The 13,695-nt window shown below is 35.2% G+C and overlaps 1 protein-coding gene across 1 annotated transcript in view; it reads right to left on the bottom strand.

The window, feature by feature from the left end:
• LRP2 (LDL receptor related protein 2) overlaps positions 1-13,695 on the bottom strand; it is a 219,973-nt gene that overhangs the window by 119,628 nt on the left and 86,650 nt on the right. Inside the window, exons 11-17 of the mRNA XM_049772881.1 lie at positions 11,302-11,430; positions 9,405-9,574; positions 8,198-8,421; positions 6,322-6,528; positions 4,919-5,121; positions 2,686-2,826; positions 467-670 (exon numbers count right to left, since the gene is read on the bottom strand). Coding sequence (XP_049628838.1) covers positions 467-670; positions 2,686-2,826; positions 4,919-5,121; positions 6,322-6,528; positions 8,198-8,421; positions 9,405-9,574; positions 11,302-11,430 — 1,278 coding nt within the window. The remainder of the gene's footprint in view (positions 1-466; positions 671-2,685; positions 2,827-4,918; positions 5,122-6,321; positions 6,529-8,197; positions 8,422-9,404; positions 9,575-11,301; positions 11,431-13,695) is intronic.

The raw sequence follows: 13,695 nt of genomic DNA, 5'->3' as shown, positions 1-13,695 counted from the left end.
ACTGCGATGATGGTGGGCAGTATCGAGCTTGTCTGGCCTAGGTATGGTGTTGAAATATGATGTGCATGAAACTATCATTTACAATATTTACAATATTTTAAATTATGGTATATCAAATAGATTTTTCTAAAAGATGATGGAACGACTAGGAAATCCAGCACAGAAAAGTCCGGAAAGGAAGTTGAAAGATGAGAGCTATATTCCAGATCTAGAGACATTTAAGTACCAAATGGAACAAGAGGCGTAAAATAGTCTCTGAGGATCCCTGGCACCACAACTCTGAAGACTGGGCAATCTCCCATGTACTGCAACTAGAGTGTGAGCACTTCAAGCAAGTAAAGATGATCCATAGTCATCACAAGACAAAGGGAAGAGCATGATTGCAAACTTCTACTGAGGAAACCAGCAGTATGATTTCTGAATAATGGACAGAACATACAAATAAATGTTAGGAGCCATTTCTCACCTGTTCCATTGATCCTCTGTTTATAAATCATGTCTTTTTCTATATCTGAATAAAAGATAGAATTCTCCTCAGCATCAAAATCAATCCCAACATAAAAAGAAGGTTCTCCTGTCACTGGTGCTATGACATCTTCTTGGGTAGAGATATTGAAGGGGATTCCCCGAACAGCTGCTTCAGATGAAAAGATCAGAAAATTCTGGATAGCTAGAGGAAGAAGGACACAGTGCAGTCAGCTTCCTTGTCATCCAAATTCAGGACAAATTACTTATATATTCATAAAATGTCATAAAAGTATGAATTGTAACTATGAAATAAAAAAGTTATAAACAATGGGAATAAGGAAGGAAAATGATAAGCAGCTATAAAAGCAAGACAGTATTCAGGAATTACAATCTTACTTCCTCAGAAAACAAAATGCCTCTTTTTTTGCAGTGCCAGGACGGACCTTGGTTCGATCCCTGGCATTCCATATGGTCCCCCGAGCCACGAGCAATTTCTGAGCGCATAGCCAGGAATAATTCCTGAGCGTCACAGGGTGTGGCCCAAAATGCAAAGTAAATAAATAAATAAAACTTAAAAAATAAAGGCAAAGTAGAGCATTGAAATAAAAATCAGAGACAAAGAAGGTAGACCAAAGATAAGAATTATGGACAGAACATTATTAGTATTGATATAACTGATAGAAACACTTAATTTTTAAATGAGGATGAATTTAGTTTTCATCTGGGATCACCTACAAAAATTAATATTTTGACTGTGCTAGAACTAAGAAGATTTACATCTTAAGTCAAGAGTAGCACCAACAATAAAGCATGAATCTGTCAAAAATTACAAGGTAAAATAGTGACTGAAGCAATATTACAGTGGGTGGGGCATTTGCTCTGCATGCAGCTCTCCAGTTTCAATCACTGGCATCCCATCTGGTCCCCCAATTACTGCTAGGAGTAATTTCTGAGCACTACAAGTGTAGCCCAAAATCAAAAACAAAATAAATTTCCACATATACAATATCTGAACACACAGAAAATATTAAATAATTAAAAATTATTAAAATAAAGATTTAGGGCCATAGTGATAGCATAGCAGGTAGGGCATTTGCCTTGCATGCAGCTGACCTGGGACCAACCTGGGTTCGATCCCTGACATTCCATATGGTCCCCCAATCCTGCCAGGAACAATTTCTGAGTGCAGAGCTAGGAGTAATCACTGAGCACCGCCGGGCGTACCCCCCAAAAAAAGAACACATAAAGATTTAAATATATAAATATATATAAATAAAGATTTAAATATATTTAAACATAAGCCTTTAATGACGTTATTTATTTTTGACAGAAAACGTTTACCAAAGACTAATTCAACATCCTAGAAGAGGGCCAGAGATAGCTCAATGAGTTAAGCGCATACTTTGCATGTCAGAGACCAGCATGTTTGCATGCATTCATGGCATCACATAGCTCTACAAGCATTGCTGGGTGTGGTTCATGAAAAGAGAATCAACCATAAAGCCTGAGCACAGCAATGTAGAAACCCAAACTATGTTTTTGATTTAAAGATGAGTGAAAATAAATAAAAAGAGAAAGAAAGAAAAATATCACTGGGAAATATTTCTCTCAATCAATGACCTATTATTAAATACACATACATGTAAATATTATCAAAGAGGAAGGAAAAAAAACCCTTTTAAGGTATGAAGATGAGCAGGAGCCTAGAGGCAAATGTAGCTGAAAAGGGAAAAGCTAGAAAAGAAAACGGGCTCTCAAGAGTTAGGAATGTATTAGGCAACACTGCAAATGCCTGATGGGTCCAAGACATAATTTCCTAACATAAAATTCACATCCAAGTTTAAACTGGATTTAAAGTTTAAAGTGAATATATCAAGTTTAAAGTGAATATATTATTGAGAGTATAACTCAAATTTAAAGCACAAATTTAAAGACCACAGGTTATTAACATAGTTAACAAAAAAAAGAAAGACTTCAGAATTAAGAAAGGAAGCCCAAAGAAACCCTACAAGGGGTATCTAGAAGATTACAAACAGTATTTAGAAGATTCAAACAAACAGCTCTGCATTGAAGATGTCATGTCACCCAAATTCAGAACAAGACAGATGTAAGCTACAAGAGACTTGTACCCATGATGACATGGAGCAAGTAGAAAACAGACATTCCACCTTCCTCAATGGTGAGTGTCCAGAAGATGATCCAAAACCTCTTACTTACCTACACAGTGGCGACCATCAGTGTGCAGGTCAAAGCCCAGCCCACATTTACAGCGGTAACCAAGACCATCATTATCTGTTCTGTGACTGAGCACACAGATCTGCTCACAGTCCATGGTGTGGTCGTCACAAGGATTGGGAACTGCAGAGGGAAAAAAAAAAAACAACAGGTCAAAAGTCAAGTAGAAATAGATGATTACACAAAACTTGTGAATCCTTTCAGTTCTACAGGTGAAATAGAACAACTAGAAATTGCTACAATATTACTTCACATCCACCTATACTGATTGTCCCAGTTATAGTTGTGCCTGCCCATCTTCTCTCAGTTCTGTGGTGGCACAATCCAGGACTCCCACAACAGGAAAAAAGAATTTTGGATGTTCTTTTTTCCCTAGTAATTACATAAGACAAGCTGTTAGCCTTATTTTCTAAAAAAAAAATAACAGACCTTACTATTAAAAAAGTATATTTTAAACCATGCATTAGATTAATAGCTAAGTAGTTTGTTTTTTTTTTTGTTAGTAAACAAATTTATAAGCAATGCATAAATATTCTTATCCCTGGGGCCGGGCGGTGGCGCTGGAGGTAAGGTGCCTGCCTTGCCTGCGCTAGCCTAGGACGGACCGCGGTTCGATCCCCCGGCGTCCCATATGGTCCCCCAAGAAGCCAGGAGCAACTTCTGAGCGCATAGCCAGGAGTAACCCCTGAGCGTCACAGGGTGTGGCCCAAAAACCAAAAAAATATATATATATATATTCTTATCCCAATTTTATTAAAAAGGAAACCAAAGTTCCAAAAAGTTAGATTACTTATCCGAGATTATCAACAGCTACTGACCTAAACTAGAATTTTAATCCAGAGCTGATACTAAAAACTCCAAATTCCTGCACTAAACTGGTTTATCCCTCCCAAAAGCCACTCTCAAAATAGTGTAGGAAGGTCACACTACACACAAAAGGTGCCCACCCACAACTGTGCTGCTAAATAGAAAATATGCTTCTCTGCATTTTCTTGAAAGCCTCTGTCTTAAGCTGGTTCCTTTCCTGTAAATTGAACACCAAATCCAAAGCCAATGACAACAGAATTGATACCCAATCTACAAAGAGCTAGACACAGAGGGGACCACTTATACTAGCAGCCTAAGGGGTAAGGAAAGGGGATATGGGATGCATGCTAGGAATGAGGGTGGAGGGAGGACAACTTTGGTGGTGGGAATTCCCCTGATTTAATGTTAATATGTACCTAAAATATTACTCTGAAAGATATATAATCCACTTTGGTCAAAATAAAAATTATTATTATAAAAAAAATAATAGGCATCATTCTGAGGCAAATAATAATATCTACTTAGATGAAAAATTTTAGGTAATACTTAGGGCTGGCATGATTCCAAACTACACCAAACTGCTTTCAATTAATTTCCAAAGTATTTTCAGATACAGTGCATTTTTCAGACAGAGTATATTATTTTTCAAAAATGACTGCTTTAAAGAAGAGTACTGTGAATATATCAGTTCTAGTGGTAGCTTCTTTTTTCTAATTACATTGTAGTCTTTCTTCAGATAGAGACACACTTAATATGGAGTTAACATGATAAACTCAAGTGTTTTTTCTAAATTACTTTTCACTGATGATAAGTTTTCTAACAAAGTCTAGTTTATTTGATTTCTTAGATGCCTCAGAAAATACAGATCATAACTAGCCTCGATAACCAGGTTAACCTAAAACTTTGAATACAAAAAAAAAACATTTAATGCATAAAAGCATAAAACTAAATCAATCATAAAATTCCTTTGATAAGTCATCAAATACCAAACCCAGCTGGCCTATAATAGACCTATTATATTATTATATAACATATAGAGAGAGATTTGTGTAGAAACACCACCAAGATTTCAGGGTTTTTTTGTTTTGTTTTTGTTTTTGTTTTTGTTTTTTTTGCTTCTCAACCTCAGTTTCCTTGACCAGATGGTCAAATGAGCAGTTTTCCACAGTAGAATTATTATAGTTCTGTTACTCTGTCTCCACCAACAGACAAAACAGGCACATTGCAGGGGTCAATAAAGATCTGTTAAATAAAAGTTCCCCTGTCCTAGAATTGGAAATACATTAACTCCTTCCGAATGCTTGCCATCAGCAGAGTCAGTTTCACCAAGTTTAACTCCTTAGATAATACTTCATATCTGATGCCACCCATATCTCAAGAGATCCCTCATCATTAACTTCCAGTTTACCATAAGGCTGTCTGGCAGAATGGTAAACAGTCACTCCAAATGGCCTCAGGGTAGAATTGTGGTATATATTCGGGTTATTATCGGTGAATTTGTTTGCCTTCAGTACAGCCAATTTAGTCCAATCGGTATAGAAGAGTTGATTTTCAAACACAGCTATTCCAAAAGGATGAGGAACCAGTGAGATTCCCTTAAGCACAGTCTGCCTGTTAAAAAAAAAAAGCAGTATTAAGTCCCATTTTTGTCTTGCCTTATCTTGTAAAAGGAGTTCATTTAAACAAAATTATTAAGAATATAGAAAACAAAAAAATAATCTTTTTACTTATTAATGAATAATTTTAAGCACTATCTATATTTTCTAGCAAAGACATCACTATTACTTTTTAAATTTAATTATTTAAAATATTGTGATTTACAAATTTATTCATAGTTGAATTTTAGGCATATAAGCTTTCAGCACTAATCCCACCACCAATGTTAACCGAGTTCATCCCATGCCACCACCACCAGACCTGCCCAAACCTGCCATCATAATAGGCATGTTTTTAAGTTTGTTTGTTAAAAGTTTGGGTCTCATGATTTCATTGTTGTTGACTCTGTGGCTTCAATATTTAGTTCTGTCCTTTCTTAACACCACTAATGCACCTGAGTCTCCTTGGCCCTTGTCACCTGTCGTCATTTCACATCTGACCTTCTCCTCTATTCTCTTTTGTATTTTTATGAGCCTATTCATATCCTCCTTTAACCTTTTCAAATGTTTCTCTCCTCACTCTTACTAAATTATTTATATGTACTATTTTATATACATTTATATTAACAGTTTAATATAATTATTTATACAGTTCACCTTTATGTACAACCTATGAAGAATAATTTATTTAATAATTTTAATTGAGGGCCAGAGAGATAGCATAATGGTGAGGCATTTGCCTTGCATGCAGCTGGCCTTGGAGTGACCCAGTTCAATTCCTGGCATCCCCATATGTTCCCCAGCCTGCCAGGGGCAATTTCTGAGCTCAGAGCCGGAGTAGCTAATTAATTAATCAATACATAAATTAAATTAAAAAATAATTTTAATTGAATTGTTCATGACTGAGTTTCAGTCATAAAATGTTTCAGCACCTATCCCTTCATCAGTGCACATTTCTTAGCACCAATGTCTTAAATTTCTCACCTGTCCTCTTAAGAAATTTTTTACCAACTTATCATTGTTTCACAATTTTCTGGAATTTCAGAAATTTAGCCTTGATCATCTATGTGTGTAGGTGTGATCACCCCCACAATTAAAAAAATATCTCATATGTGGAGTACAAAGTAAAGGAGCAACAAATGACCAAAGGTATCAAAACTGCAGATGTTAACTACAGAACTGAGAAAAGTTATAAAGCTGCCAAAATACTTCTTACCTTTCAGTTCCATCATAAGTGATAGACTCAATGAAATCAAACCGGAAGTCAACCCAGTAAACACGTTTGGCTTCTAGATCCAGAGTTATTCCAGCAGGCCACCCTATATTTGTTTTCACCAAGTTTCTACGATTGGTGCCATCCATGAAAGCCCTTTCTATAGCAGGCTTCCCTGAAAGGTTCTGCCAGTCTGAGAAAAACAAATATCTACAAAAGAAAACAATAGATGAAAAAGTTGACTACTTTAAAAGTGTACCTAAAAAACATTTTTCAGACAATGTGTTTGGATCAATGAAGATTTCTCGTAGTAGAGAACACTAGAGATATAAAATAACAGACAAAACAGTAGAAGTAATCTTCCAGAATGTAAGGGCCATAAGGAAAGTCAACAATTCAGAACAGCATCTACTACAAGGCACTTAATCACAGAAATTAGTTTGTCAGAGGGTGGGATTAAAGGAATAGAAGAAGATTTAGGAACACTAATGAAGGAAAACTGGCATTCTGGTGATGAAGGCAACATTGGAACAATACCTGAAACACTACTATTAGCAGTATTCTAAATCAATGTGCCCAGTAAAAATTGGAAACAATAATAAGCAAATAAAATGCATTAAGTATACTGACATCCTAAAATATTCAGTTGCCTTTATCTCAACTGTTCAATATCCAAGAAAATGTTTTATATCCACGAAAACTTAGAAATTATTTTATGTATTTAACTTTTCATTGATTGAGGTATTATGATTTATAATATAGTTAATGATGGTTTCACCTGTACATAAAAGCAGGAATAATTTAGGGGTGCCAGAGAAAGATTACAGTGAGTAGGCCTTTGCCTTGCATATAGCCAACCCAGGCTTGATCCCCACCTTCTCATAGAGTCCTCCAAACACCACCAGGAGTAATTCCTGAGAGCAGAGCCAGAAATAATGAGCACTGCCAAGTATGGCCAAAGAAAAATCAGAAATAATTTATCTTGTTGTATCTTGTCTTAATCTTTCATTATAATGAAACATGTTCATCATTTTCAAGAAAGTTAGTGTCATGAAGTAAAGGAGTAGAAGGAAATAATAATCATTTACTAATACCTAAGGAATCTAAAGTTCATAAAGATAATAAAATTTTGCGTAAAATTCTCAAAAATTTAAGAGAAAGCTAATCCCCTCCCTATTTCTAAATATTGAGATCAAGAATATTTAAATTTATACTTGAGAAATGTACCAACTTTGAGAACACTGGCACTGACATCAACCCCAACTATGAAAAGAAGCACTAAAAGGAGTAACTGCTGTCATTTCTCCTTAATTAAGAAGCTTTATACTTTGTAATCATATATAGTCATAACATAGAGTTCAATTTCTCAGCCCCGGGGCCGGGCGGTGGCGCTGGAGGTAAGGTGCCTGCCTTGCCTGCCCTAGCCTAGGACGGACCGCGGTTCGATCCCCCGGTGTCCCATATGGTCCCCCAAGAAGCCAGGAGCAACTTCTGAGCGCATAGCCAGGAGTAACCCCTGAGCGTCACAGGGTGTGGCCCAAAAAAACAAAAAAAAAAAAAAAAAAAAAAAAAAAAAAAAAAAAAAAAACAATTTCTCAGCCCCACAAAGATGGAAGAATTTATGCTCCCAAATAATCACTTATTTTTAGTATACCAGTAGGTATTGTTTGAATTATATTTTAATTATATATCAAATGGAATTATATTTAGTCAATTTCTTTAAAGCTTCTATGAAGAGACATAACAAAAACATGGGCTCTATAGCACAGAATCCAAAATAAATAAGAATTGTTTCATTTAAGCCAATGCACATGTATATATGAAATTGGGGGATATATCTCAAAAAATACAGAAATTAATATGCTTTCACACCACTTACCCAACAGTTGGGTCCACAGCAATTCCTCTGGGATGACCCAAGTTTTCAGTTATAAGGACAATACGGTAGCTCCCATCTAAATTTGCCATATCAATACGGCCAACCTTGGTTTCTACCACATAAAGTTTATTATTAATCCAGTCTATAGCTATATTCTCTGGATCATCTATTGAAACATTGAGGACTTCTTGGATATTTGAACCATCGATGTCAACTGAAAATACCTGAAAAGAAACAATTACTATACTTCTTAAGCATAAATGACCTGCATACTTTTATAGTATATGCCACTAATATAGTATATTTGTGGTATACAAATAGCTATGTGAACCTAAGAAAGTTCATAAGAGACTTGTTTCATGGAATGATTCACTTTAAAAGCCTGAGGGAAAAATGTCTGCACTGCTGATTATTGATTGGTAGCTCTTGAAATATGAGTGAAACATGAGTGTAGTTTTTTGTTGAAGGTGGTAGTGGTTTATTTTAATTTCAGCTGCAACCAAATATTAATAATTAATTTATCAATTGTCAAAAATTTTATGCACATTACTAATTAAGTTGTGATTTTATTAATGGCATAGACAATATAAGAGAAAAAGAACACAAGTTACTAACATTCTTAGGAGAATCTCAATTTTAAAAAATCTATCACTATGGTCCTAAATCTTTATTTTAATAATTATTAATTTTTTAAAAATACAGCATTATTATGAAGAAGTTAAACATACCATACTTTACAAATAATGCTATATAATAAAATTGTTAAATGAAATGCTGTCAATATTTGTCACTCAATTCTCAATTCCAAATCCATTTAGAAGATGCAGGCAAAATCTGATTTTTATCCTTTAGGAAAGCAGAATACTTTATACATTTTAAATGATCAGGTTTCAAAAAATTACTACCAAACTCTACCTAGTTTTGAAAGAATGTCTTCTATTTCTTTTAATTAAAATTTTGGACTCCATTTCGAATAAAATTAAAAGTTACTCAAGGCTAATCCATATAATAGCCTGCTTTGTTTAATAGTCACATGTAATAGTATAGCATGGAAAAGGTGCTGATTAACATAAAATATATCAAGGGCCTTTTTTGTTAGAAAACAAAAGAACATTCCCGTTTACTCCCCTAAAATGAAAAGCTATCAACACTTGTTGCTTGTGGTTTTACCAACTCCCAAGCTACTGCTCCTGAAATTTCTACTTACCTTATTTTTCACAGTGTCCGTCCAAAAGACTCTATGCAAGTTATAATGAAAATCCACACCCACAGCTACTCCACCATTTTGAGATCGCACCAGAAAATTCAAGTTCCTCCCATTTATATCACCAATTAGCAAATCCTGACCATTGGAGAAGATAACGAAGGGCCTACCAGCTACATGTGAAAATAAGAAGGAAAAATCACGTCAATTAATGATAAAGTGACTTACAAATGACATGCATGCTTTCTGTTTTTTAGGCTTTCTTTTATGCCATTTACCAAAAAACAAACAAACAAACAAACAAAAACTCTATTGGTGTCACTCTGCCCATCATACAGGTGGCCAAATTGAAAAACAAAATTTTAAAAGTTAAAAAAATCACAGCAAGTTCTGCCAAGAATTTATCTGTAGTACAGTCCATTCAATGTACTTTCAATGGTACCAAGGAAAATACACCAGGTTATTTTCAAGAACTTTTTGTTGCATGTATAACATACTATTTGCAACTTTATTTAAAAAAAAAAAACATTTATTTATTTATTTAGGTTTTTGGACCACAACCAGAGGTGCTTAGGGATCACTCCTGGCTCTGTGTTCAGAAAGTGCTCCTGGCAGGCTCAGGGGACCGTGTGGGATGCTGGGAATCAAACCCAGGTCAGTTCCTGGCCAGCCACATGCAAGGTGAAAGCCCTACCACTGTGCGATCACTTCGGCCCCTATTTGCAACTTGAGATTGTATAAAATATACCACATTAAGAATTCTGGAAAACAGTGGGCAGGGTGTTTGCCCTGCATGTGGCCAACCCTTGTCCCAACCCCATAAATCAATGTAATCCCCCAAGAACTGCCAAAGTAATTCCTGAGCACAGAGTCAAGAGCCAGGAATAATCCCTTAATATTGCCAGATATGGACCAAAAAAATTTTTTTCAGGCAGAGACATCACTACAAAGCAGCAATAATAGATCCAAAACTATGTTACTTATATCCTTTCAAATAAGCAAAATGAATAAGCTTATTCATCATTGCCCTGTCTGTAATAACAAAGGGTAAGAAAATTTAAATTATGTGCATCCAAAAACTAGGATCTTCTGCCACCATAAAAATTAAGAAATTAAGTGAGGGAGTTGGAGAGATAGCATGAAGGTAAGCATGCAGAAGGACGGTGGTTTGAATCCCAGCATCCCATATGGTCCCCCATGCCTGCCAGGAGAGATTTCTGAGCATAGAGCCAGGAGTAACCTCTAAGCACTGCCGGATTTGACCCAAAAAAAAAAAAAAAAAAAAAAAGAATTAAGTAATTAAGAAATACTCTTTTCTTGATTTGAAATATATTCTGTATTAGTATTATAATTTCTTGCTTACCTGTCTTCTCATCCATCAAAAAATGAGAATTTATTAAAGGAGCATAATCTAATATTAGCACATGAATAACTGTGATATTATGTACTATGATCTATAAAAATTGAATAAAAACTGTATATTTTCAGGGGTAGGACCCAAAACCCAGCAATACTTAGGGTTTACTCTTGGCTCTGCAAAAGGAGATCACTCCTTGAAGACCTCAGGGACCATATGATGTGCCAGAGATTAAACTCAGGTTGGCCACGTGCAAAGCAAACACCCTACATGATGTATAATTGCTCCAGCCACTAAAAATATATATTTCTATAATCTTTATTTTGCATAAATATCCAGAATTAAAATGAATTGAATTCATTGAAAATGGGAATTATAGCCTGGGCAGAGGAACAGAGAGAGAAGACATTTCACAGAATATTTCTTATAACAAAATCCTAAAAATATGAATAGATTCTCTATTAATGTAAATAAATTATAATCTTCACATTTTAGTCAAAAGATTACTCTCAGAGATATGGTGATTGCCCTAAATTTACTCACAAGAAGAATTAGCTTTGCAGTGACGATTCTGCTCCAAGATATATCCTTGTCCACAGAAGCACTTGTGACGACCCAATCTGTTTTCACATATCTGGTCACAAATTCCCCACACCTGGCACTCATCAAAATCTATCACATGGAAAATAAGCACATAAGAACATGTTCACCAGTATTTCTTGAGCACTCTCTGACAAAAACAGTGGACAAATTGTATAAGGAATATGTTGAGAGCAGGTCTAAATAAGCACCCTCTGGAGCCAGCACAGATTCTATACATAAAACACCAATATCACAAAGATAAATAAATATACTTCCTTTTGAAACTGCCCCCTAGGAACTTAGTCCTATATTAAGTTCCTCCTCTGCTGGGGAACTTCTTCCTCTTCTACTTACTTTCCATAAAAACTACTTCCTGGGATATTAAGAACAGGCTCAAAGGGCAGAAGTGTAAATGAAGCCCCAGATTTAATCCCCAGCACCACACAGACACTCAATACTGCTGGATGTGGCCAAAAAAAGGCAAAAAATAAATTAAATAAAATAAATTAACTGTACAACTCTCTCTGAAACTCAAATAAATGGTAATCAATTATAGTCCTCTCTGCATTCTTAAATTTATGCTCTGATTAAGTAAACAAAATTCTCAATGATACATGTCAATTGCAAGGTACAGATATAGAGGTTTCATCAATCCACAAGCTCTACTGGAAAATGCTTGTTTAGAATAAATAATAGCCTTAAATAATGCCCAATCCCTCAAAAATACATAACAAAATTGTTGGAAAGTCCAATATACCTAGCAGCTGCCTTTCCATTTAAGTCAAACAAATTACAGCCAAAATTTAAATTATTTAAGACATGAAAAAATATCTTCAGTTCTAATTACTCATTAACTAGTTAGTATTCATTGTTTACTGAATACTCCTTTGCTTTACAAAATCTTTTTATTGTTATCATTCCCATTCTACCATTCAAAAAGAATTAATATAGTTGATATATAAACAATACTATACAGGGTAGGAGAGAAGGGAGAATAGGAAACAGAACTGCTAGCCCAGTTGGCCAGGGTTTTCTAGAGGTAGCCTAGGATTCCTAAAATAATAATAAAGTAAAAATATGGAAAGCATTAAGAATACAAAAGTCGGGCCGGGCAGAGGCGCTAAAGGTAAGGTGCCTGCCTTGCCTGCGCTAGCCTTGGACGGACCGCGGTTCGATCCCCGGTGTCCCATATGGTCCCCCAAGCCAGGAGCAACTTCTGAGCACATAGCCAGGAGTAACCCCTGAGCATTACCGGGTGTGGCCCAAAAACCAAAAAAAAAAAAAAAAAAAAAAAAAGAAAGAATACAAAAGTCAGCCTACTCTCAGCATATTAATGCTAAATGTTTTCTTTGACCTGCCAGGTTTACGTCCACTATTCTGCCTTCTTCACTCTGTTCTCCCTCCACCCAAATAATGCATCCCTACATATCTCAACCATAGTATTCTTCTTGCATTGGTTTCAGAAAATTTTCACACATATTTCTAAAACAATGCCTAATATTTGCCATCTCACTAATACCATGTAATATCTGCAGAAAATGTCAAAATGTTCAAAGTGTTGCCTCTCATAAATTCCTGATGACAGAGCCCAAAATAGTCAATGTTCAAGGTAATTGTTTTCTCTCTAGTCTCAATATATCTGTGACGATGAAAAGAGAAATAGTTCAAATAGTTCAATTTTTAATGAAGAATTGGGTATACAGATTTTTATTTAGACGTAAAAGTGTGAAGTAAATGAAATCAAAACAATGAGATATTATGTTATTCCAGTGAGATTAGCAAACATCAAAAATAACCAGAGAGATGGTAGATGTGTAAATATATTTGTCATACAAGAGGCTGACCCTGGTTCAATACTAGCATTGAATTTGCTCCTCTAATAATATCCAAGACTAGCTCCAGGGATTCTTGGGTGCTACCCAATCCCTTGACTTCTCACCACCACTACCAAATACAACCAGTATTGATAAAGACATGGGGCAAAAGGAATACTTATTTACTTTTGGTGGAAATGTGAGTCATGTGGTCTGGCCTCAATGAAAAACAGTATAGAAACTGGGTGTGATGAGGAATGTAGTAGAGCTTAGACACTGCCCATTGTAAATGTAGAACTGATACATTATATGCCTAAAACTCTATTATATTATAGAGTTACACATTAATTCTATAATATAATAATTATAATATGTAATATCAACAATATTATAAGTCACAATATTTACATAAATAATGTTGGGGAAATTTTAGCTTGTTCTAGCAATACCATTTCTTGGCTATTATCTCAAGAGCATCTTCAAAATTATATTTTGAAGATATCACTACTCCTATGTTCAATACAGCACTATAGCTAAGATC

The sequence above is a fragment of the Suncus etruscus genome, chromosome 5, assembly GCF_024139225.1.
Source record: "Suncus etruscus isolate mSunEtr1 chromosome 5, mSunEtr1.pri.cur, whole genome shotgun sequence".
Classification (NCBI taxonomy): domain Eukaryota; kingdom Metazoa; phylum Chordata; class Mammalia; order Eulipotyphla; family Soricidae; genus Suncus; species Suncus etruscus.
The sequence above is the reverse complement of the archived record's forward strand: the minus strand, read 5'-3'. Positions and strand labels throughout refer to the sequence as shown.